The following is a 24,622-nucleotide window of genomic DNA, read 5'->3' on the forward strand; positions in this document are numbered from 1 at the left end:
CAGCCCCCACCTCACCCCCAGTGAGGCCTCGGAGGAAGACGAGAGCCACAGCGACTCGTCCAGCAGCGACTGAAAGCGGGGGGATTCTCCAGGGGCTCTTAGTGAGGTTGAACGCCCACCCCCACCCCTATTTTGGGGTGAAAAAGCACCGTTTTGGGGCCGGGGGTTGCCGCGTTGTCTCTTTAATCCCGTTGTCATGGTTACCAGCCATTATCATAACAAAAGTGATTCATAATAAAATGTATCTAAAATAACGGTTTCTATCGCGAGGGGCCGCTAAAAGGGGGGGGGGGGGGGGGGGGGGGAGGGGGAGGGAAGGGGGAGGGAAGGGGGGAGGGGCTGTACCAAGGGGGGTGGGGGAGGGGTGTTGCCATGTACCTAAATAAGGGGGTTCTCCCCCCCCCCGCCCCCCCCATCGGGGCTGGGGGAAGAAAATTAATATTAATAATAATAATAATAATAAAACACAACAAAAAAGCCCTAAAACTGGAGGCGGGGGGAAGGGTCAAACACGGGAACCCCCCCCAAAACCCGGGAGAGCCCCGCCCCCCCCGTAGTGTCACATGGCCCCACCCGCACGCCGTGACGTCATTGGCCCCGCCCACACACCCCCCTGCGAGGCCACTCCCCCACGGGACCCCCCCCCCAACATTGGGTGATGGGGGGGGTTATGGGAAGCCCCTCCCCCCCTCGGGGGGGTTAAAAGGGAGGGGGAGGGGGGCTTAAGGGGGTTAACCCCCCCTTGACCCCCCCTTAATGTGGGGAGGGCGGAGCCATCAGATGGTCGAGGTCTTGTCCGTGCCGTCTGTGGGGAGGGGGAACACGGAGGTCACGGGGGGCGTCCCATCTGGGAGGCCCCCTCCCCATTGCAGCTTTACCCCCCCCATGGAACCCTCCCACCCCCGTGCCACCCCGCGCCCCCCCCTCACCGCCCAGCGCGTGCTCCGTCATGCTCAGACACAGCGACTCCAGCGTGGGGTTGATCTCCAGGTCCGTGCCGGGAGGGGGACACTCTGGGGGGGGGGGGGGGGGGGGAGGGCACGCACATTAAAGGTGGTTTAGGGGGGTGCCCCCCACCAAAGCCCCTCAACCTCCCCCCCCCCCCGGGACCCCTAAAGTGGGGATGAAACAGGGACCACCCCTCAAGGGGTTTCAAAGCCCACCATGTTTTGGGGACACCCACCAGTTTGGGCCCCCCTGAATTTCAGGCCCCCCCTCCCATTTCCGCCCCCCCTCATTATTAGGCCCCCCCCCGTACCCTGGGGGAAGCTGAGCAGCGCCTGGGGCGAGTGCACGGGCAGCGAATGCGTTCTCTGCACCCCACTGCGGCCCCCCGGCCCCCCCGGCCCGAACCACAGGCTCTGGGGGGGGACAGCGGGGGTCACAAGGGGGGGACGACACCCCAATAAAGGGCCCCCCGAGCCCCCATGGGGAGCTCAGGGGGAAGAAACCCCTCCAAAGGCCAAAACCCAGCCACCAAAGGGAGCCAAATCCCATCAGAACCCCCCCCAAATCCCATGGGGCCCCTCCCAAATCCCATGGGACCCCCACGGATCATATAAGACCCCCCCACATTCCATAAGAGCCCCCCAATCCCATAGGACCCCCCCGAAATCCCATACCCCCTCCCCCCAAATCCCATAGAACCCCCAACCCCATAAGACCCCCCCAATCCCATAGAACACCTCCCAAAGGCCGCAGGTCCCCCCCCAATCCCATAGCCCCCCCGCCCAAATCTGCACCCCAACCCCCGAGGCCCCCCCTGAGCACCCACCTGTCTCCCCTGGGTGCTCAGGGGGGGTGCTCCCAGGGGGGGCCGTGGGGCCGGTGCCCCCCCAGTGGGTCCCAGCAGCCCCAGGCGGGTGGGGGGGAGTGCCCGGGGGGGGCACACAAAGGGGCGCTGCCCCCGGCGCCCCCCCGCCCCCCCCACAGAGCCAGCTATGGGGAGCGAGTTGGAGCCGAAGGCCCAGCTGTGGGGGGGACGGGATGGGGACAAAGAGGGGGTCACAGGGGGGCACAGAGCAGGGAGGAAATGGGGGGGGCAGGGAGCCCCCAGTGAGCACCCAAAGGGTCCCATTGTGCTCCTGGGGGGTCCCTCCCCGTGCCCTCCCCAGCCGCACTCACCCTTTGGGGGCCGGTAGCCGGGGCCGTCGAGCGGCAGCTTCTTGGGGCAGGCGCGGAGCAGCTTCAGGACCTGCTGCTTCCAGGACAGGAGCCGCTTCTTCTGCGTCTCCGTGAACGCCTGGGGGGGGCACAGGTCATGAGGGGGGGCACAGGCCATGGGGGGGCACAGGTCATGAGGGGGGCACAGACCATGGGGAGGGCACAGGCCATGGGGGGGCCACAGACCATGGGGGGGCACAGGTCATGAGGGGGCACAGACCATGGGGGGAGCACAAACCATGGGGGGGCCACAGGCCATGGGGGGGGGCAGACCCAGGCCATGGCAAGGGGGGCCCAGGCCATGGCGAGTGGGGCCCAGGCCATGGGGGGGGGCCCCGATCTCACCTCGTGGCTCAGGCACTTCTCCAGCAGCTGCAGGTAGGAGCTGATGTTCTCCTCGTCCGGGCGCGACACCAGCAGCTGCGTGCACACTGTGGGGGGGTCAGCACACACGGACCCCCCCCACGCCACCCACAGACACCCGCCCGCACCCATCTACCGCCCCATGGCACGCATTGACACCCCCCCCCCCCCCCCCGAGCAGCCTGGCTCCCCAAGGCACCACGGACCCTCCAGGGCACCCATAGCACCCCTGACCATCCCTCCGACACCCCCAAACTCCTTCAGGTCCCCCAATCACCTTTAAGGCCCTGCAGCACCCATAGACCCCCCCTTTCCAGCACCCTGACTCCCCCAGCACCCACAGACCCCCCCAGCACCGACAGACCTCCCCAGCACCCACAGACTGCCACAGCAGCCAATGCTCCCCCCAGCACCAATAGCCACCCCTAGCACCCATAGACGCCCCTAGCACCCATAGACCCCCCCAGCACCCAATGCCCCACCCCCCCAGCACCCATAGACACCCCAGGCACCCACAGACATCCCCCCAGCATCCATAGACCCCCTTAGCACCCAATGCTTCCCCAGCACCAATAGCCACCCCTAGCACCCATAGACCCCTCCAGCACCCAGTGCCCCACCAGCACCCAGACCCCCCCAGCACGCAATGCCCCCCCAGCACCCAATGCCCCCCAGTCCCCATAGACCCCCCCCAGCCCCCATAGACACCCCTTAGCACCCAATGCCCCCCCCAGCCCCACCTTTACCCATGATGCACGTGAACTGCCCTGGGATGTCCCCGTAGCGCTCAATGCCCCCTCAGCACCGACAGACCCTCCCCAGCACCCAATGCCCCCTGCAGCACCCAATGCTCCCCCCAGCCCCACCTTTGCCCATGACGCGGGTGAACTGCCCTGGGATGTCCCCATCGGGCACCGGGGCCGCAGGGGCCTCGGGGTCGGTGCCTGGGTGCGGGGGGGGGGGAAACGACTCCCCGGGCCCCGGGGGGGGGCCCTCGGGGGGGGGCGGCGCAGCAGGGGGCGGGCGGAAGCCCTTGATGGGGGTGCTGAGAATCTGCTGCAGCTCCTGCAGCGCCGACCACAGGTTCCCCCCCTCCAAAATGTCCTGTGGGGACATAGCAACAATGGGGACACCCAGTGCCACCCACTGGCACCCAGTGCCACCTACAGCCACTCATTGGCACCCACTGCCACCTATTGCTACCCATTGCCAAGCGGGGGAACCCTAAGAGTTACTGAGCATCACCCAGTGCTGGGGACCCATGTTCCACTCAGTACCGCCCCTGCAGACCCCCTAGGAACCCAATGGCACCCCTTGGGGACCCATTACCACCTGCATGGATACACAGGCACCCAATGCCACCCAACAGGAACTCAGTACCACCCCTAGGGACCCACAGGGACCCAGTGCCACCCCATAGGGACCCAGTACCACCCCTGGGGCACCCCATAGGGACCCAATGCCACCCTTGAGGACCCATAGGGCTGCCCTGCCCCACCTTCTCCAACGCCCTGAGCACGCTCTGCCTCTCGCGCAGCTTCTGGATGCTGAGCGCAATCTTGTGCCGCGCACCCTTGGTGACGTTCTGGGGGGGGTCACAGACATGGAGCAGGTTTGAGGGAGCCCCCTCGTGCCATGGGGGTCACACAAAGCAGGGTCCTCCCCCTCGGTACCTGCGACTCGAGGTGATGCTCGGTCAGCGTCATCATCTCCTCGTAGCTCATCTGGGAGAAGAGCGCCGCATACTTGTGCAGCCGGAGGCTCTTGAGCCATGAGGGGACATCTGCGGTGGGGGGGACACGTCCATACCATGAGGACCAGGACCCAGGCCCGCCCCGGCCCCCCCTGAGCCCCCCCTCACCCTTCATGCCGCTGCCATCCTCCTGGAAGCTGTTCCTGCCGGGGGGCCCCTCCTCGGTGTGCTCGCTGCCCGAGGAGGCCACGCTGCTCTGGGGGGACAGCGGTGCGTGGTCCCCAAAGGGGACCCGGCCCGGGGTGGGGGGGGGGATGGCCACGGGGGGGTCCTCGCTGCTCGCACCACCCCCCCCCCCCGGCCACTCGCTCGGGGCAGGGCCGGGGACCCCCAGCGAGCGCTTCAGGGGGCTCGGGTGCAGCGAGCAGGGCAGAGCTGGGGGGACACAAGGGGGGTCAGGGGGGAGCCCCCATGGCTTTTGTGAACCCCCCAGGGCTCTGCTCAGCCCTGAATGGCCCCCCCCAGTCACGCCCCAGCCCTATGGGCCCCTCCAAAACCCCTTCACAGCCCCCAAAATCCCTTCCATGACCCCCTTATTCCCTCCCAGACCCTGCAAACCTCCCCCCGTCCCCCCTTATTTTCTCTATGCCCCCCTTATCCCTTCCCAGCCCCCCAAACCGCTTCTATGTCCCCCAAATCCCTTCCCAGCCCCTCCAAACCCCTTTATGTTCTCCAAACCCCTTCTATGCCCCCCAAATCCCTTCCCCGCCCTCAAATCCCTTCCCTGCCCCCCAAATCCCTTCCCAGCCCCCAATCCCTTCCATGCTCCCCCAAATCCCTTCCCGGCATCCCTTGTCCCTTCTATCCCCCCCAAACCCCTTCTATGCCCACCACAAACCCTCTCCCAGCCCCCCAAACCTTCCCCCCCCCCCCCCCACTCACCTGCTCCCCCCAGCCCATTCCCACTGCCGGGCGGTGCTGCTTGGAACTGGGGGTGCCCGTTCTCCCGCGGGGGGGGCTCAGGCCAGGCCGAGCCCAGCTCCGGGGGTGCCCCATGCTCGGGCCATTCGTGTGCCGGGGGGCGGCGGGAGGAGGAGGGGGGGGCCCGAGGGGCCGGGGGAGGCGCTCCGGTAGCCAGGCGCTCCTCGAGGTGGCCCAGCCAGAGGGCCAGGGCGCTGCGGTCGTCCAGGGTGGTGGCGGGGTGGATGAGGGCGTAGGACAGGAGCTGCCGGCTCTCCTCCACGCACCGGTTGCTCTCGATGGCGTAGGCCAGCACCGTCTGCAGCCGCTTCATGTACTCGGCCTTGGCCGCCGCGTTGCCTGGCTGCAGCAGCGGGAGGTGCGCAAGCAGCAGCGCCACGGCCGCCTCGGCCGGCTCCTGCGGCCACTGCCGGATGGCGGCTGCCGGAGGGGGAAAAGGGGGGCTTAGAGGTGGAAACGGGGGGGGGTGTCCCCAAAGGGTGGATCTGGGAAGGCCCTGGGTGGGCACTGACTCCTCAAGGGTGGCACTGGGTGGGCAGTGAGTCCTTATGGGTGGCATCAGCAGGGCACTGAGGGCTCAGGGGTCCCCAGAGGGTGGCACTGGGTGGGCAATGAGCCCTTCTGGGTGGCACCAGCAGGGCATTGAGGGTCAGGGGTCCCCAAAGGATGACACAAGATGGTCACTGAGGCCTTAAGGAGTGGCATGGAGTGCTTAGAGGGGCACTGGGGAGGCCCTGGTGTCCTCAAGGGCAGCACTGAGTCTCTATAGGTCCCCAGGAGCAGTCCTAGGTGGTCCCTGAGTGCTTATGGGTGGCCCTGGGTGGTCATTGCGTCCTTATGGGTGGCCCTGGGTGGTCACTGAGTCCTTATGGGTGGCATTGGGTGGTCACTGAGTCCTTATGGGTGGCATTTGGGGGTCACTGAGTCCTTACGGGTGGCATTAGGTGGTCACTGAGTCCTTACAGGTGGCATTGGGTGGCCACTGAGTCCTTACGGGTGGCATTGGGTGGTCACTGAGTCCTTATGGGTGGCATTGGGTGGTCACTGAGTCCTTATGGGTGGCATTGGGTGGTCACTGAGTCCTTATGGGTGGTATTGGGTGGTCAATGTGCCCTTATGGGTGGCATTGGGTGGTCACTGAGTCCTTATGGGTGGCATTGGGTGGTCACTGAGTCCTTATGGGTGGTATTGGGTAGTCACTGAGTCCTTATGGGTGGCACTGGGTGGTCACTGAGTCCTTACGGGTGGCATTGGGTGGTCAGTGAGTCCTTATGGGTGGCACTGGGTGGTCACTGAGTCCTTATGGGTGGTATTGGGTGGTCACTGAGTCCTTAGGGGTGGCACTGGGTGGTCACTGAGTCCTTACGGGTGGCATTGGGTGGTCAGTGAGCCCTTATGGGTGGCACTGGGTGGTCACTGAGTCCTTATGGGTGGCACTGGGTGGTCACTGAGTCCTTATGGGTGGCATTGGGTGGTCAGTGAGCCCTTATGGGTGGCATTGGGTGGTCACTGAGTCCTTACGGGTGGCACTGGGTGGTCACTGAGTCCTTATGGGTGGCACTGGGTGGTCACTGAGTCCTTACGGGTGGCACTGGGTGGTCACTGAGTCCTTATGGGTGGCACTGGGTGGTCACTGAGTCCTTAAGGTTGGCTGCGGGTCACCTGTCACCCCCCGCGAGGCCCCCCCCAGCACCCCCATGCCCGCCGTCCGGAGCCCCCCACCGCCGCCCCCCGGCCGCGCTCACCGGCGCTGTTGGCCTCGGCCTCCCGGAGGTGGATGTCGGTGCAATCGGCCAGCGAGTGCTCGAGGCAGAGCTGCAGGAACCGCGCCTGGGTGCGGGTGACGCGCTTGAGCAGCGAGAGCAGCGCCACGGTCTGCTCGCACTCGTTCCACGCCTTGAACCACCCCGCCACGATCCCCACCTGGTCCCGGAACATCATCACGGGGGGCCCCCGGCGGCACCGGTTACCGCGGAGGGGCGGACCCGGGCCCGGCCCTCACATGGCGGCGATGGCGGCGGCTACTGCCGGGGCCCGGGAGGGCGGAGGCCGCGGGAAGGGCCGGGCCCAGCGCGGGGGGAGCCGGGGCCGAGGCCGCGATCGTGCCCCGGGGCCGCCGCTCACCCGCCGCCGCCGCCGTCAACGTCAGCGCGTAAGTGCGCGACTACGTCACCGCGCCTGCGCCCGGCGATGCCACCCAGGCTCCTTCCGCCGCACGCACGGGAACGGCCAATGGGAGAGCGCGGCGTGAGAGTCTCCGGGCGCTGATTGGATGGCGAGATGTCAATCAGGGGTCACGGAGGAGGTCTTAGCGGAAGGGGCGTGGTCTGTGCGGGCGGGGCTGTGGCGCCCCCTGCTGCGGGGAGCAGGGCCACAGAGTGAGCCCGTATCCCCAGTATCACCCAGTATATCCCAGTATAGCCCCAGTGTCCCCAGTATATCCCCAGTGTCCCCAGTGTCAGCCGGTATAGCCCCAGTATAACCCGGTAGAGCCCCAGTGTCCCCAGTATACCCCCAGTGTCCCCAGTATAACCCAGTGTCCCCAGTATAACCCAGTATAGCCCCAGTGCCGCTAGTATAGGCTCTTTGCGGCCCCAGTGTCCCCACTGTAGCGCCAGTGTCCCCAGCATAACCCCAATGCGTCTGCAGGCTCTCCAGTATAGCCCCAATGCGGATCCAGTGTCCCCAGTATAGCCCCAGTGTCCCCAGTACAGCCACAGTGTCCCCAGTACAGCCCCAGTGTCCCCAGTACAGCCCCAGTGCAGCCCCTGTGTTCCCAGTCCAGGTCCCCCAGTGTCCCCAGTGTAACTGCAGTGGCCCAGTGGCTCCCAGTGCAGCCCCAGTGTCCCACAGTGAACCCCAGTGTCCCCAGTCCATGACCCCAGTATCCCCAGGGTCCTCAGTGCTCCCAGTCCATGTCCCCAGTGCTTCCCAGGGTCCTCCAGTACACTCTAGCCCAGGCCCCCAGTATCCCCCAGTGCCCCCAGTTCATGCCATTGTCCCCCATTGTCCCCGGCGGGCCCCAGCCCCGCTATCGGCCCGAGGTACCGGTAGCTCCGGGCCCCGCCGCGTCCGCGGCTCCGCCTCCCGGCCCCGCCCCGGCGGCTTCTGCGGCTCCAGCAGCGGCGGCGGCGGCGGCCTGGATCGGCGGGCGCGGGGCTGCACCGGGACCCGCGGGGACCCCCCGGTAACACCCGGTGCCCCCCGCTCCCCAGCACCCGATCCCGGTACCCCCTCCCCCCCCCCCCTCCCTAGCCCCGCATCCCGGTGCCCATCCCTGCATCCCGGTGCCCCGATCCCGGCATCCCCCGCCACGATCCCGACCCCCGGTATCCCCCCGGCATCCCAGTGCCGGCATCCCGGTGCCCCCCTCAGCATCCCGGTCCCCATCCCTGCATCCCGGTACGCTCCGGTAACCCCCGCTGGCCCCCACCCCAGCATCCCCATCCCTGTATCCCGGTGCCCCCCTCTCCATCCCCATCCTGATCCCTGTATTCCGGTTCCCCTCTATCCCAATCCCGATATCCCGGTAGCCCCCCCCCCCCCCCTCCCCATATCCCGGTATCCCGGTGCCCCCCATCCCTGCATCCCTGTTCCCCCACCCCGATCCCGGTATCCGGGTTCCCCCCATCCCGGCCATGGTCCCCCCGCGGGGCGGGGCCTGAACCGGGCCCGTTCCTCCCCCACCCCGGAGCCGCGATGGGAACGTCCGTGGGCTGAACCCCAGGTACGGGGAGGTGGAAATGGGGCTGCGCTGGGCCATAATGGGCTGTACTGGGCTGCACTGGGCTGTACTGGACTGTACTGGGCTGTACTGGGCCATAATGGCCTGCACTGGGCTGCACTGGGCTGTACTGGGCTGCGCTGGGCCATAATGGGCTGTACTGGGCTGCACTGGGCGGTACTGGGCCATAATGGGCTGTACTGGGCGATAATGGGCTGTACTGGGCCATGTGCTTTCATACTGGGCCATACTAGGCTGTGTACTCTTGTACTGGGGCTGTACCGGGCCTTACTGAGCCATGCACTCCCTTACCGGACTGTACGCCTCCGTGCTGGGCTGTACGGGGCCATACTGGGCTGCACTGGGCTGTACTAGGCTGTACTAGGCTGTGCTGGGCCTTGTTTGAATGTAATGTGCCATGAAGAGTATTACTAGGTGATACTGGGCTGGACTGGGTTGTACTGGGCTGGACTGAGCTGTACTGAGGTGCATGGAGCCATATTGGGCTGGACTGGTCCATTTTGGTCTGTACTGGTGGGTCCATATTGGTCCATACTGCTCTGTACTGGTGGGTCCATACTAGTCCGTTCTGGTCTGTACTGGTGGGTCCATATTAGTCTGCACTGGTGTGTACTGGTGGGTCCATATTAGTCTGTACTGGTGTGTACTGGTGTGTACTGGTTGGTCCATACTGGTCTGTACTGGTGGGTCTGTACTAGTCCATACTGCTCCATGCTGGACCATACTGGTCTTCACTGGTCTGTACTGGTGGGTCCATACTGCTCCATACTGGTCCATACTGGTCTGTATTGGTCTGTACTGGTCCATTTACTCCCACAGGCCCCACGGCAACGCCCAGAAGGGACCAGGATGGAGCCTTGAGAGGAGGTGAGAGGTCACAGGGGGACACATGCAATCCCATGGGACATACAGGGACATGGGATCACACGGGATCACGTGGGATCATGTGGGATTACACGGGATCTCCCAGGACGTCCTGGGATGCATGGGATAACATGGAACACATGGGATCCCCTGGGTGTGGGAGCTCCCAGGGGCACCCGGGATCACACAGGAGCGGATGGGGATGCTTGGCCCCATCACCCCTCCTGCGCCCCATGAGACCCATCCTGCCCCATTGCCCCCCCTGCACCCCACGAGCCCCATCCTGCCCCATTGCCCCTCCTGTGCCCCATGAGCCTAATCCTGCCCCATTGTGCCCCATGAGCCCCATGCTGCCCCATTGGTCCTCATGAGCCCCATCCAGCGCCATTGCCCTCCTGTGCCCCATGAGCTCCATCCTGACCATTGCCCCCCTGCGTCCCACAAGCACCATCCTGCCCCATTGTGCCCCTCCTGTGCCCAATGAGCCCCATCCTGCCCCCCCTCCACCCCACACCTGACCCCGCTCCCCATCCCGCTCTCCCTGCAGGCGCCGCAGGGCGCAGGATGGCGAAGCTGCTGGTGCCGCTGGTGGTGCTGGGGGCAGTGGCAGGGGGGCCACCACGCTGCCCCCCCCGCTGCCTGTGCCCTGCGGCGGCACCAAGCCCCACACTGCTGTGCGCCCGCACGGGGCTGCTGGCAGTGCCGCCGCTGCTGGACCGCGGCGCCGTGGAGCTGCGCTTGGCCGACAACTTCATCGGCGCCGTCGGCCGCTCCGACTTCGCCAACATGAGCAGCCTCGTGCACCTGACGCTGTCCCGCAACGGCCTCCGCCGCCTGGCACCTGGCGCCTTTGCCGACCTCCGCGCCCTCCGTGCCCTGCACCTCGACGGCAACCGGCTGCCGGCGCTGAGCGGCGCACAGCTCCGTGGCCTGGCCAACCTGCGCCACCTCATCCTAGCCAACAACCAACTGGCTGCCATCGAGCCGGCTGCCTTCGCCGCCTTCGCCGCCACCGTGGAGGACCTGGACCTGTCCCACAACAACCTCCCGGCGCTGCCCTGGGACGCCGTGGCCTCCATGGCCAGCTTGGCCACGCTCACGCTGGACCACAATCTCCTGGAGCGCATCCCTGCCGGCACTGTGGCCCGGCTGCCGCGCTTGGCGCGCCTGGACCTCACCGCCAACCGGCTCCGCGCGCTGCCGCCAGTACCAGGGCCGCCGGGCCCCACATTGGCAGCAGGGGGGAACCCGCTCCATTGCAACTGCGAGCTGCTTTGGCTGCGCCGCTTGGCGCAACCAGATCGCCTGGAGAGCTGCGCCTCGCCGGCACCGCTGGCCGGGCGCCTGCTGTGGGCAGTGCCCGAGGAGGAGCTGACATGCAGTGCGCCTGCCATCGCCGCGGCGGCCGCACATCCGCCTGCTGTCATCGAGGGGCAGCCACTGACGCTGGCGTGCGCTGCCGGGGGGGACCCGCCGCCGGCGCTGCATTGGCTGGGGCCGGATGGGCGCTTGGTGCAGAATGGGTCTCGCCGCGCTGTGGGGCACGATGGCACCTTGGAGCTGCGGGTGGCCACGCTCGGGGACCACGGCGCCTTCACCTGCGTGGCCTCCAACGCCGCCGGCGAGGCGGCTGCGCGCGTGGCTGTGGCAGTTCTGCCGCTCCCGGTGCCTCATGGCGACGCTGGTGATGATGGTGCTGGTGGGGCTGCTGCAGTGGGACCGGGTGCCTCGGACATGGCGCAGGCCGGGGGCAATGAGACACGGGCGCCGGGAGAGCGGCGCGTGGTGGCGGCCGAGGTGACGGCGGCGTCGGCGCGGATCCGGTGGCTGCCGCAGCGCCATGTGCCCGGCGTCCGCGTCTTCCAGATCCAGTACAACAGCTCCGGGGACGAGGCGCCCGTCTACAGGTATAGGAGGGGGGTACAGGGGGGCTGGGGGGGGGCTGAGGGTCTGGGGGGAGCCGGGGGTTTGAGCATGTTCTGGGGGGTTCTGGATGGATTTTGGGGTTCCTTGGGGCAGGGTTGTGGGGCTCTGAGGAGCTCAGGAGAGTCCTGGGGAGGTCCTAAAGGGGTACTCCTGATGGGGTTGGGAGGGGCTGAGGGGACACTGGGGGCTCTGGCTTGTCCTGGGTGATGGTGGTGGGGGGCTTTGTGTGCTCTGTGGGCGCTCTGTGGGTGTTCTACAGATGCCCTATGTGTGCTCTGTGGGTGGGTGTTTTATAGATGGATGCTCTATGGATGCTCTATGTGTGCCCTATGGATGGGTGCTGTATGGATGGGTGCTCTATGTGTGTTCTATGGATGGATGCTCTATGGATGGGTGCTCTATGGATGGATGCTCTAAGGATGCTGTATGGATGTTCTATGTGTGCTGTATGGATGGATGCTCTAAGGATGCTGTATGGATGTTCTATGTGTGCTCTATGGATGGATGCTCCATGTGTGCTGTATGGATGCTCTTATGAATGGATGCTCTGTGGATGCTCTATGTGTGCCCTATGGATAGATGCTCTATGTATGCTATGTGTGCTCTATGTGTGCTCTGTGGATGCTCTACAGATGCTCAATGTGTGCTCTACGGATGGATGCTCTATGGATGGTCTATATGTCTCTCTCTATGTGCCTCTATGTGTCTTTATGTATCTCTATGTGCCTCTAGATGTCTCCATGCGTCTCTATGTGCCTCTATGTGTCTGTGTCTGTATGCGCCTCTATATGCTTCCATGTGTCTCTCTGCGTCTCTAGATGTCTCTATGTGCCTCTGTATGTGTCTATGTCTCCATGTCCCTCCGTGTGTCTCTATCTGTCTCCATGTCCTTCTATGTCTCCCTGCATCTCTCTCTGTGTCCCCCCTCGGGTCCCTACGGGTCCCGCAGCGCCCTCTCCCCCGCAGGCTCCTGCCGCCCTCCCGCCGCAGCTTCACGCTGCGGGACCTGGCCGCGGGCCGCGAGTACGAGCTCTGCGTGGCGGCGCTGCGGGGCGGAGGGGGCCCGGCCGCGGCCCTGGCTCACCCCGTGGGCTGCGTCCGCTTCAGCACCGCCGCCGCGGGCTCCGCCTCCGCGCCGGGCTGCGCCGCGCTGCCCCGCGCGCCCTTCCTGGGCGGCACCGCCGTCATCGCCATCGGCGCCGCCATCGCCGCCTCCGTGCTGCTCTTCATCCTCATCCTCATCCTCACCGCGCGCTACAAGGCGGCCGCGCGCCGCGGGCCCGTCCTCGCCAGCGCCTGCTCCCAGACCAACGGCGCCCCCCGGAGCCCGGAGCCGGAGCCGGACCCGCACCCGGAGCCGCGCCCGGAGCCGGACCCGCACCCGGAGCCGCCCGCGGTGGCCCCGCCGCTGGGCTCGGGCAGCCACAGCTTCCCGCGGCGCAACCGGACCCGGCGCCACGGCTCCCTCCCGCGCCTCGACCAGGGCGGGGACGCGGCGCCCGCGCTGCGCCCCAGCTTCGGCAGCACCCATTGGATGCTGGAGAGCACCGTGTGAGGGTGCGGGGGGAACGGGGCACCCTTGGGTGCTCCAGCCCACTCTTGGGTGCTCCAACCCAGAACTGGGTGCTCCAGCCCACTCTTGGGTGCTCCAACCCAGAACTGGGTGCTCCAGCCCACTCTTGGGTGCTGCAGCCCAGAACTGGGTGCTCCAGCCCAGAACTGGGCACTCCAACCCACCCTTGGGTTCTCCAGCCCAGCTTTGGGTGCTTCCGGGTGCCCAAGTGCACCCCTGAGCTCCTGAACACAGCTTGGGTGCTCCGTGGACCTTTGTGTGCTCCAGGCTCCCTGAACTTGCCCTTGGGCGCTCAAGTGAAATCTTGGGTGCTCCCGGGTACCTTTGGGTACTCAGACTCAGCCTTGGATGCTCACAGGCACCCTCGGGGTGCTCCTGTGGTCTTAAACCCACCCTTTGGGTGTCTTCGGTGCACCTTTGGGTGCCGGAGCCCCCCTTCCCCAGGACCCCACTGCACCCATGGGTGCTGCTGGGCGCCAGATACCCCAACATGCGTGTGGGCACCGTGACACATGTGTGTGTGGGCCCCAACTGGGACTCGTGTGCCCCAAACACGTGTGTGCCCCCCAACATGCGTGTGGGCACCGTGACACATGTGTGGGCCCGAAAAGGGGATCCATGCCCTGGGACTCTTGCGTGTCCTGAACACGCGCGTGCCCCCCGACATGCGTGTGAGCCATTCATACGTGTGGGCCCTCCCCAGGGCCTTCCCTTCGTGGGACCGCCGTGCTCCCCAACCATGCGTGACACACGTGCGTGCGTGCCCCGACACGCGTGCCCGCGCCCCCAACACGCGTGTGCGCCTCCAACACGCGGTGCCTTTGGCCTCTGGGGGTCCCGCACACGCCACTGACATGTCTGCACAGATGACACGAGACCCGCAGCCCCCCAACCCCATCGGGGGATCCCGGGGGCGTCCCTGGGTGTCCCCGTCCCCCCCCATGTCCCCTTCTCCCCTCCCCCGGGGGCTCCCATCTGGCTGGTCTGGATCCCCCCCCCCAGCCCCATTTCCCCTCCCCCTTTTGCCCTTTGACCCCTCCAACCCTGCCCCCCCAGCCGCCCCCCCCCACCCCCCCCGGGCCCCCTCCGTGTTGAACACAAGTTTTTACATTAAAAACCTGTGCCCTCCCCCCACCCCCGGATTAAACCTTTTGTGTGCGAAAAGTGGGGGAGCTGCTCTCTCTGTGGGGGCGCCATGGGGGGGGACGGGTGCTGGTGGGGTCCCTTCTATCTGATACGAGGAGCGCTGGGAGGGACTGCTCATACGAGCTCGCAGGGAATCGCCTCTCCGCCCCCCCCCACCCGCCCCCGGAAGCGGCCACACGCAAATGAGCTCGTTGAGGCCAGCCATGAGAGGAGTGAGGTGGGCGCAGAGGGGAGGGGTTAGCGCCAGCCCTGTTACCAGAAGACTGCTGATATGGGAGGGGTGCAATGGGAAATAGGCAAATTGATATGCAAATAAGGGGGCAGAGCATGGGGTCAAGACACCCCCACCCCCCCCATCAGGCTTTGGCCTGTTAATTACCTCCCCAGGATAATTACCCCTCCCAGGATAATTGCCCCCCCCTGCCTTGCTGCATTATGCCCTTCCAATTACTAGTTATGCCCCTCCCTTGACTAATTACCCCCTCCAGGCTCATTACCCCCCTTCTTGGCTTTGTCCCCCCCCACCCCCTTAACTGATCACCCCCTTCCCGACATAATTACTCACTCATTTACATACCCCCCCCCCCCGACCTTCTATGCCTCAGTTTCCCCAAGGCCAAGGCGAGGGGCAGGTGTGGGTGGTCACATCTGGTCCCTTCCCATGGGACTGGGTGCACTTTGGGGGGGGGGCGGCACACCTCCGGGGCCCTTCCCATGGGATTGGGTGGACATTGGGGTGGTGCCATGCCATCTGCGCCCTTCCCACACTGGGTGGCCCCACACGTGTGCCCATTCCCATGGGTGTTGAGGTTCCATCCGGGCCCCTTCCCACGCCCCACCCCTTGCCATGACCTTGCCGGGGGCTATATCTGCGGTGCCGGCGCTGGTGCTGGCTCTCGGTGGCGATGGCGGCACTGTTGGTGACGGTGCTGGTGGCGCTGGTGACTGTGGCTGCAGGGCAGTGCCCAGGTGCATCCGACCTGCAGGCAGCTGATGGGACCCGCGTCTGTGCCCTGCTCTACACCGACGACAGCGTCTACTATGACAACTGCTGCGGCGGCAAAGCCCTGGTGGTGGACCCCGGCTCTGACGTGCCCTACATGCCTGTGGGCTACTCGGGGCGCATCTCCTCGCTGGTGGTGGGCACCAACTGCGAGCTGACCGTGTGGTCCCGCAGTGGCAAGAAGGGCAACACCAAGGTGTTCGAGGCCGGCACGGTGCCGCGCTTGCGGGAGGTGAAACAGGGAACCTTCAGCAACTGGGATAACGCCATCAAGTCCTACTACTGCAAGTGCAATTGAGGAGCGGGCGTGGGGCCAGCACCAGGTGGTGAAGGGAAGCCAAGTCAACTCAAGTCAAGCCAAGTCAACAAAGGTCAACCCAAGTCAACCCAGGTCAACCCAAGTCAACCCAGGTCAATCCAAGTCAACGCAAGTCAAGCCAACTCAATCTTAACTAATACAAGCTGATGAAAGGCAACTCCCGTCAACACGAGCCACTGCGAGTCAACACAGGGCAACCCAAGTCACTGCGGGCTCTCTAAGCCAACGTAGGCCAAGCCAAGCCGATGCAGGTCAAGACAAGCCAAAGTGAGTCAACCTCAGCCAAGCCAAGGCAACCTGAGGCAATGTGGGCTGAGACACCCCAACAGGTCACTGCAAGCCCAGTGGGTCAATGGACATCGGCCAACATGTGCTGACACACGCTGATGTGGCACTGCCACCCCCCCTCTGCCCGCCCCAACCTCAACCAATAAAAGAGCTCCAGCAGCTCCCGCCTCCCCATTGCCTTACTGGGAGTTAGGGGGTGGGAAGTGGGGTCCCCCCTGTCACCCCACATGGTGACGTGTCTGGCAGCTCTGCACACGCATGTGACCCAACACATGTATGTGACCAAACACGCGTGTCCATCCCACTAAAGAAGGCACTCGCCACAGCGCTGTCTCCAAAAGGACGTGTGGAATCTTGGGGGGACCCCCCATGTGCCAGCCCCGGGGCCCCCCCCAAACCGCGGCGCTACAAAATAACAATATAAATAGCTTTAAAAAACAAAATGGGGGGAAAAACCCACCCAAAACCCCCCAAGAACCAGGTTTGGGGTTATGGGAACCCCAAGATCCATGTTTGGGGTGGGGGAACCCCAACCCCACATTTGGGGTAGGGGACCCCCTGAATCAGTAGTGTGGCCATAGGGTTGGAGTTTGGGGTTGCCCCACCCCACTTTGGAGACACCGCATGGGTGGATGGGGCTAAAAAAGTGGGGGTTAGAAGGAGAAGGAAGTTAGGGACCTCCACCAAATGGCTCCCCAAGGCTGAGGAGGCCCCCCCTGGCCCCCCAAGACTGCGGTGGGGCTGCTCACAGTGGGCTTGCCCCCTCCCTCAGTAGTACGTGTGTTCCGGGGGCCACCAAGCAGAGTCCCAGCGTGGTGAGGATGAGGATGGTGGCGGCAGTGGCCTCACCGCAGGCGGTTCTGGCGCATGAGGGGGACGATGGCTGAGGGGGGCCCTGCCTTGCCCAGGAACGGGTGCTTCAGCAGCTCGGTGGCCGTGGCGCGGTGGCCTGGGTCCCGCACCAGCATCCGGTCCAGGAAGCCTTTGAGTGATGGAGAAACCTAGGGACAAGGTGCAGAAGTGGTCAGCAGCACCCCAGAAGGTCATGGGAAGCCCCCTTAGAGGGGTGTCCCCCCCCTTACCTTATGAATGTTCTTAAGCCTGGGGGGCAGGTTGTCCCGGATCATCTTCATGGCCTTGAGGGGTGGCTCATTGAAGTACGGCGGCTCCCCATCAACCATCTCTATGACCATCACACCCAAGGACCAGATATCCACCTGTAGAGTGGGGGGGGATGTGGTCAAAGTGGTGTTAACGTGGGAGTGAGGACCCCCCCCAAAGCCACCCTGAGCCCCCCAAGGCCACCTCTGGTCCATAGGGGAGGCGGGAGATGAGCTCTGGTGCCATCCAATAGGGCGTCCCCACCAGGGACTTGCGGCGCGGCACCTCCTTGTTCACTTGGGCACAGAACCCGAAGTCCGAGAGTTTCACCTGGGCATGGGGTGGGAAGGAGGACGTGAGGATTGGGGGGGGGCACCACCAGAGCCTGGGGTGCTGGGGGGCCCTGCTCACCCGCCCGTCGTGCGTCAGGAGGATGGAGTCGCTCTTGATGTCGCGGTGGATGACCCCTTGGGCGTGCAGGACAGAGAGGGCCTTCAAGACAGCCAAGCAGACGGCGGCGATCTGCTCCTCGCTCATCCTGGGGCATGGAGAAGGTTGGAGAGGACACGCAATGGCACCGGGGGGTGGAAGAGGGAAGGTTGTGGTCAACACGGTGGGGACGAGGCAGGGAAGAGGAGGGAGAGCTGGGGTCTGCAGGCTGGAAAAGACCCTCAAGGGCAGGCAGGGAGAGGAAAGCGGGGCTGTACCTGGTGTGGGTGACGATGTCGGTCAAGGCGCCGCCTTCCAAGAATTCCATGACCACCCAGAGCTCGTCGCCCACCAGGTAGCTATTGTACATCTCCACCACATTCTCATGCTGGTAATCCCTCATGATCACCACCTGCAGAGGGAGCCCCAAAACCACCCCAGAGTGCTCACAGCCTTGGATGCTCATGCAAACCCTTGGGTGCTCTTGAGTGTCTTAAATGCACCCTTGAGTGCTCGAAGCCACCTTTGGGTGCTCCTGGGTGCCAGAACGCACCTCTGGGTGCTCCTGGGTGCCCGAGGGCACCCTTGGGTGCTTGAGCCCGCCCTGGGCGCTCACCTCATTGAAGAGCAGCTCGCGCCGCTGCTGTTTGCGCAGGTCCATCTTCTTGACGGCCACCAGCTTGCCCGAGCTGCGCACGGTGGCGATGCAGACGATGCCGGTGGAGCCCTCCCCGATCTTGATGAAGTTGTCCAGGTAGGTGCGCGGGTCCCCCGGGTCCACCACCATCTGCAGCGCCGCCCGGAACTGCTCGTGGGACACACGCTGGGGCTCCCGCTGGGGTCCCCCTGCCGCTGGGGGGGCTGGAGCTGGTGCAGGGCCGGGGTGGGGGGGCTGCCGGGCCAGTTGGGGATCAGAGGCGTGGGGGGTGAGGTGTGGATGGGGGGGCATCTCCTGCCTTGAGCGGGCTGGAGCTCGGGAGGCGTTGGTGGGGCCACTGGAGGCCAGCTCCTGCGGCCGGCCCGGTCGCTGCTCTGCCTGGAGATGGAGAAGGTGTCAAGCACCAACACAAGGTGGGGGGTGTGAGGGTTGGCCCCAAAAGCAAGCAGGGGGGAAGAAGGTGGGAAGGAGGGAGGAAGAGGAGGAGGAGCGGTTGGATCCTTCGGAGACAAGGATGGGGGTCGTGGCTTCAGCCCATGCTGGTCATAGATCAACAAGGTTGGGAAAGACCTTCAAGGGCAGGTAGGGAAGTGACAAGGAGGAAAACCTCCAACTGGAAGAGTTGGATGAGACACTGGGAGGAAGTTCTTCATTCTGAGAGGGGTGGGACACCGGGATGGGTTGATGGAGAGGATTAGGATGCTCCATCCCTGGCAGTGCCCAAAGCCAGGCTGGACCAACCCGCTCTATGGAAGGTGCCCCTGTGGGTTGGAACTGGAGGAGCTTAAAACTTCACTCCAGCACCGAAACATCTCTATCAGGGACCCTCATCCCATTGATCCATATCCCTCTGTAGAGCTTCTGCCCCTCTAACAGCTCAAAGCTCCCACCCAACCTGGTGTCATCCATAGAACCATGGGATGGTTTGACTTGGAAAGGACCTTAAAACCCATCCAATTCCAAGCCCTGGCTTCCAATCCCAACCCCTGATGACCACCACTCGTCACCCATCTCCACTTGGTCATGAAGCTGCTGCCCACAACTCTTTGGAGTGCCACCATCCAGCCAACCCCCATCCATGAAGCCAAATCCTGTCTCTGCCACCAAGAGTCCAGGTAGATCCTCAATGAAGACACTCAAGCAGATGAGGCCCAGCACCCTGGAGAGCCACTCTTAACGGGTTTAAAGTAGGAAGAGGAGGAAGAGCAGTGGCTTGAGGAGGAGGAGCAGCCCCTCGGGGCAGGAGGACACGTTACCTGCGGGCCGGGGTCGGTCTCAGCCCGGGGGTAGGTGTTGAAGGCCCGCCCGGTCTGTTGAGCTGTTTTCATCACCCCTTCCGAGATGGGAATGTTGGGAGTGCGGATACTGGGCCCAGAGAGCGGGCGCTTGTCCCGGGGGGATGGGGGGCTGCTCCCACCAGCACCCAAGGTGGACTTGGGGCGCTTCTCAGCGGCTTCGGGGCGCTCCCGCCGCAGCACCCGCTCCTGCTTGGAGTCCCTCTCCAGGGGTGCTTTGGGATAGTCGGGAGGCGGGCGGCCGCCGGGAGTGGCTTTGGGAGCGGGGCACTGGTGAGCCTGGTGCTGGCCATGGTGCTCCTCCTTGTCCCAAGGTCTCTCTTTGCCCTGTTCTACCTCATTCCCGGCCCCGGGGCGGCTCTTCCGGCTCCTCCCGGCATCTTCTTGGGCTGGAGCTGAGGCTGGGCCTTGGGAGAGGCCGTTCTCCTGGTGGAGCTGGTGGCGGCGGGGCGGGAAGGGGGGGCTGTCCCTGCGCAGGGAATTGGAACGGGACACGGACATGTTCTCAAACTCATCCAGGAGCCAGGTCAAGGAGCCGTCCTTGGAGGCTTTGCTGCCCCGGACGATGGTCTTGGAGGAGGACGAGGGACGGGAATGACGGAGACAGACACAAAGGAAACAAAAAAGGGGGAAGAAAATAAAAATGAAGAATGAAAATGGGATGTTGGGATGGGGACATGGGTCACACGGAGGGGACACGGGGAGGGGAGACGCTGGGGCCACCACTGTGGGGATGAACCCCACCAAAGCTCCTGCCCTGGGTGCTGGTGGAGATAGATGGAGGTGGGGGCCAAGGGTGTGATCCCAGCTCTTGGAAAGGGATCTTAGAGGCAGTGAGGGGTGAGGAGCAAACCCATCCCCAAAGACTGAGGAGGAAGAGGAGGAGAAAGAAGCCTTCCCCTGCATTAATCCCCCTCCTTTTCCTCCTCCCACCAAGGCCTCTCACAAGGGTGAAGGTGGGAAAGAGCTGGTGGCCAACAAAGCAACATGAGGGTGCTGGAGGACACACGGGGATGGGGATGGGGATGAGATGGGAAGGGGCAGCCGCGTGCTTTCCTGGTGGCCACTGGGATTTTTCCAGCTGCTAGGAGAAGCTTCCACCCCTGCTGCTGCTCCTTGTCCCGCATGGCGCAGGGAATGGGTTGGATGTGCCCATTGGAGACCAACCTGCTCATGACACCCGAGGAGAAGACGAGGAGCCTAAAACCTACCACCGCTTTGGCCTTGCAGCCCCAGCAGCAGCCTTCCCAAAAAGGCCCGATGCCGGAGCCAGGGAGCTTCCTACCTTCTGGGAAGTGTGCTGGATGGTGGTGATGCAGACGGGATCTACCAGGGGCTTGGGGCGCTTGGCTGACTCCTCGATGAGGCCCTGCCATTGCCGGGGCAATCCTGTGAACTTCTGCTCGTGCTGGTCGTAGCCAGTGTGGACGCGGTGCTCGAAGTTGGAGGGAGCCGAGATCTCCAAACGCTTCTTCTTCTTGGTGAACATGGCGAGGACCTGGCCAGGAAGGGGGGAGAATAAATCATGGAGTCATGGAAAGGGCTGGCTTGGGAATGACCTTGAGGTCATCCAGGGATCCAGCCCACAGGCTTCCGTAGGGCAGCTTGCTCCAGGCTTCAGCCAAGCCTTCACCATTCAGCCTCCATCCTCAAAGAGAGGGATTCCCTCCCATTATCCCATCCAACTCTTCTCGTTGGAAGCTGCTTTTCCCTACAGGCTCCTGGAGAAGCCCCTCTCCGAGCTCTCAAGCTGCTCCAGGGACTTCCAGAACCCTCTCCAGCCCCTCTGCGCCCATGTCCCAGGGTGGATCCGCACTGGTTTTCCTGGTGTAAACACCCGCAGCCGGTACAATGGGACTTGTTTATCCCATGGAAGCGCAGGCTGGATCCGGCCCTGCCAGAGCCATGAGCATTGGGAACCCCCGCCCCAAATCAAAAATTCCAGAGCGGGGGAACTGAATTGTTCCAGGAGCTTCAGATGAATCCACCACATCCAAGGTTAAGAACCAGCCTCTGTGTGCTGGGTGTTCCAACCGGGAGGACGTCGGAGCTCCCGGACACTGGCATGAGCCAAGTGCCCCAAAACTGCTCCTAAAGCAGCTCCATGTCCTGAAATCCTGGTTTTCCAGCCCAGCATCCCAGGATGCTGGAATCCTGCTGTGGATTTGTCCCGCTTTTCCCTGCCTTTGGGTGGCACTGGGGCTGTTTCCTTCCATTTTTAGTCTCCTGAATCAGCTTCCTACAGGTTTCCCGGTGGAAAACTCAACAGCTCCCGACACAATTCCCTTTCTCCATGTAGGAAATCCCCGCAGTGCCCAAAACCAGGTTGGAGCAACCTACTCCAGTGGAAGGTGTCCCTGTGGGATGGAGCTGCAGGAGCCTAAAGGTCCCTCCCAACACAAAGGATTCCATGATTATATGGAATCCTAAGCCCAGAGCTGTGCGTGTGGATAGGCAGCCAATGGATTCATGGGATTCCTGAGTTTGGGATGGTGGGATGAGCTCTGGAAGTGGGATGGAGCTCTGAATGGTGGGAAGAGCTCTGGAAGTGGGATGAAACTCTTGAAGTGGGATGGAGCTCTGGATGGTGGGAAGAGCTCTGGAATTGGGATGAAGCTCTGGAAGTAGGATGAGCTCAGGATGGTGGGATGGAGCTCTGGAAGTGGGATGAGCTCAGGATGGTGGGATGGAGCTCTGGAAGTGGGATGAGCTCAGGATTGTGGGATGGAGCTCTGGAAGTGGGATGAGCTCAGGATGGTGGGATGGAGCTCTGGAAGTGGGATGAGCCCTGCAGCAGCTGGAAGGGGTTAAGGAGCAGCCAGCGTCTCCCCCAGGTTCCTCCCTCCTGGCTGGGCACATTCCAGCTCCTTTATCTCCTGCGCCGGCCATTACCCAGCTCCTTACCCAGCTCCGGAGCAAACAGGAACCTTCCCAGCACCACAACCTCCTGCTCCTTCCAGCTGGGAAGCCCTTAACCCCACTGCCAAAGGGCTATCCTGCTTTCCAACGCCCCCTCCCCAGCTCTGGGATACGATCCCAAGTTGTTTGGGATCCGCATCCCACATCCCCAGCTCACTCCAGATCCCAATGAGCCCACAGGGAAACACGGAACTGCCATTTGGCAGGACCTTGTTACACGGGGAGCCTGGGAATGGGTCAGGAATGGGTGGAGGGAAGGAAAATCCCAGCCAGGAGGTAGGGAGGAAGTTAAACAGAAAGCTGGGAGCGGGAACAGAGTGGATTTGAGCCGGGAACCAATGAGGCAGCAAAAGCTGGAACAAAGTGGCCTCTGGGAGGCCAGAGACCAGGAACAAGGAAGGAAGGAGAGGGAAAGGGCGGGGAAGAGCTGGAAGAACCCAGCCCTGCTGCCCAAGGGGCTGCAGGAAACCTGGAGAGGGGCTTTGGGCACAGGATGGGATGAGAACGAACAGCTCCAATGGGAATACTTGGATGGGGTACATGGAGGAAATTCCTTCCTCAGACGGGAGTGGGACACTGGGATGAATGGGGAAGGTTTGGATGCCCCATCCCTGGCAGTGCCCATAGCAAGGCTGGAACAACCTGCTCCATGAGAAGTATTCCTGTGGGCTAGAAGTGGAGGAGCTTTAAGGTCCTTCCCCCCCATTCCATGGCTCTGTGCTTTGGGATAGGTCCCAAAGGCAAAGACTTAGCCCCCCCATCCCCTTTAATTTGGTAATGGCTGCCTCAGCCCTTCGGAGCTCCCCCATTCCCCAGGGCTGGAAGCCTGGAAGGAGGCTCCTGGGCGCCGCTGGTTGGACTGGCCCAGCCGGCTTTGCACAAGTCAGCCTTGGGAGAGGCAGCCTCAAAGGGGAGCAGGACAGGGCTGGGAGCTCCGGGAGCTGGGAATGGGAGCCGAAGGAGGCTCTGGGGTGGCACCAGGAGCTGGGGGGAATTTGGTGCCACATTATCCCTGCGCTGAGCTACCTGCGTGGAACAGGAATCCTGGAATGAAAAGCATGCGAAGCCCTGAGGAAACCCTGCTAAGGGGCCTCGGTGGCTTTCATCCTCTTGTCCCAAAGGGAAACTACCGGGAATTGGGACTTCAGAGCTTCAGCTTGGCAGCAGGTTAACCCTGAGGAGCAGCTGGGCTCATGCCATAGGATCCTGCTTCTTCCCAGCCCTCTTCTCCCACCTCCTTCAGAGAATTCAAGCTTCTCCAAGGTGATGAAGGGCTCTGGGGTCCTCAGAGCAGCCGGGAGGAAAAGATGTGAATCCCTTGTGCAGGAAGTGAGAGGAGGAATCCACAATGGAGGTGATGGGAGCCTCCCATCGATTGCAAGGTTCCACGGAATGCCAGACAGGTTTGGCTCGGAAAGGACCCCCAAGCTCATTGGAAGCCATGGTCAGGGACAGCCTCCACAGAGCAGCTTGCTCCAAGCTGCCCTTGGGCATTCCAGGGATGGGGCATCCGAACCTTCTCCATTCAACCCAACGCCCCCCCCTCCTCACAGAGACGAGCTTCTTCCCAAGTCCCCATCCTCATCCTCACCAGAGCTGACAAAATTCCCCTCGGAAGCCCCCAGGATCCGGGACAAATGAGTCCTCGGCCTTGGTTTAAATCCCGTTTGTGTTTGCCCTCAGGACCCCCATGTCCTGCTATGGATGACCCCACCCGCAGAACCCCTGCAGCCTCCCCCCCCCCGGCTCCTCGAGGCCAAACTCAACGGGTTACAGGGAAAACCCAACCGAGTAATGCATCCCACTCTTCCCGATGAGCCGAAAGGAGGGAAAAGCCCCATTTCCATGGAGCCAGGGGGTTAAGTGGAGAGGGGTGGCCCCATTTCCATGCTGCAGCAACGGGAGGAAGGCTCCAAGAGCCCCACATCTCCCGGTTTTCCACCCTCCTGAGCGTGGGGAAGAGCCTTACCCCTGCTCCAGCAGGGAAAGATCCCAAAGAACACACGGGATAAGGACGTCCGGAGCCTCCCGGGGAAGGTTTCACCCCCGTTCCCTACCTGTGGGCAAGGGAAGGCTCTTCCTAGCTCAGCGCGGCATCGCGGGGTCCTCGGGGGAAGACGCTGCAGGGACACAAGGCGATTCCACAAGGGAATTCC

The 24,622-nt window shown here is 63.6% G+C and overlaps 4 protein-coding genes across 6 annotated transcripts; 2 read left to right on the forward strand and 2 right to left on the reverse strand.

Moving 5' to 3' along the window:
- Positions 1-670: 670 nt before the first annotated feature.
- SAMD4B (sterile alpha motif domain containing 4B) lies at positions 671-7,167 on the reverse strand. Its single transcript, XM_057399871.1, has 12 exons — positions 6,946-7,167; positions 5,162-5,620; positions 4,388-4,654; positions 4,200-4,309; positions 4,025-4,111; positions 3,393-3,630; positions 2,509-2,594; positions 2,121-2,242; positions 1,775-1,970; positions 1,259-1,361; positions 930-1,013; positions 671-805 (listed from the first exon to the last, which is right to left on the reverse strand). The coding sequence occupies exons 1-12, from the start codon at positions 7,139-7,141 to the stop codon at positions 777-779; spliced, it is 1,977 nt and encodes a 658-aa protein (XP_057255854.1). The 5' UTR covers positions 7,142-7,167; the 3' UTR covers positions 671-776.
- Positions 7,168-8,794: 1,627 nt separating this feature from the next.
- Positions 8,795-13,290, forward strand: LRFN1 (leucine rich repeat and fibronectin type III domain containing 1). 2 transcript variants are annotated; one of them, XM_057399863.1, is made up of 4 exons: positions 8,795-8,927; positions 9,765-9,812; positions 10,357-11,716; positions 12,702-13,290. In XM_057399863.1, exons 3-4 carry the CDS (start codon positions 10,374-10,376, stop codon positions 13,288-13,290), a joined length of 1,932 nt encoding a protein of 643 aa, XP_057255846.1. In that variant the 5' UTR covers positions 8,795-8,927; positions 9,765-9,812; positions 10,357-10,373. The 2 variants fall into 2 exon arrangements, with proteins under 2 accessions (XP_057255846.1, XP_057255847.1); XM_057399864.1 differs by lacking the exon at positions 8,795-8,927 and having other exon boundaries at positions 9,714-9,812.
- Positions 13,291-15,359: 2,069 nt separating this feature from the next.
- SYCN (syncollin) lies at positions 15,360-15,772 on the forward strand. The gene has a single exon (XM_057399865.1). The coding sequence runs from the start codon at positions 15,360-15,362 to the stop codon at positions 15,753-15,755; it is 396 nt and encodes a 131-aa protein (XP_057255848.1). The 3' UTR covers positions 15,756-15,772.
- Positions 15,773-16,607: 835 nt separating this feature from the next.
- Positions 16,608-24,618, reverse strand: PAK4 (p21 (RAC1) activated kinase 4). Of its 2 annotated transcripts, XM_057399873.1 has the most exons (9): positions 21,263-21,363; positions 20,833-21,045; positions 19,509-20,117; positions 18,211-18,630; positions 17,873-18,006; positions 17,577-17,703; positions 17,370-17,495; positions 17,147-17,281; positions 16,609-17,065 (listed from the first exon to the last, which is right to left on the reverse strand). In XM_057399873.1, the coding sequence occupies exons 2-9, from the start codon at positions 21,034-21,036 to the stop codon at positions 16,910-16,912; spliced, it is 1,911 nt and encodes a 636-aa protein (XP_057255856.1). In that variant the 5' UTR covers positions 21,037-21,045; positions 21,263-21,363; the 3' UTR covers positions 16,609-16,909. The 2 variants fall into 2 exon arrangements, with proteins under 2 accessions (XP_057255855.1, XP_057255856.1); XM_057399872.1 differs by lacking the exon at positions 21,263-21,363 and adding an exon at positions 24,524-24,618 and having other exon boundaries at positions 16,608-17,065; positions 17,370-17,703.
- Positions 24,619-24,622: the final 4 nt, after the last annotated feature.

Source organism: Pezoporus wallicus, unplaced genomic scaffold (assembly GCF_028554395.1).
Source record: "Pezoporus wallicus isolate ANWC-B61680 ecotype Strahan unplaced genomic scaffold, APGP_CSIRO_Pwel_v1 contig_8738, whole genome shotgun sequence".
NCBI classification, from domain to species: Eukaryota; Metazoa; Chordata; class Aves; order Psittaciformes; family Psittacidae; genus Pezoporus; species Pezoporus wallicus.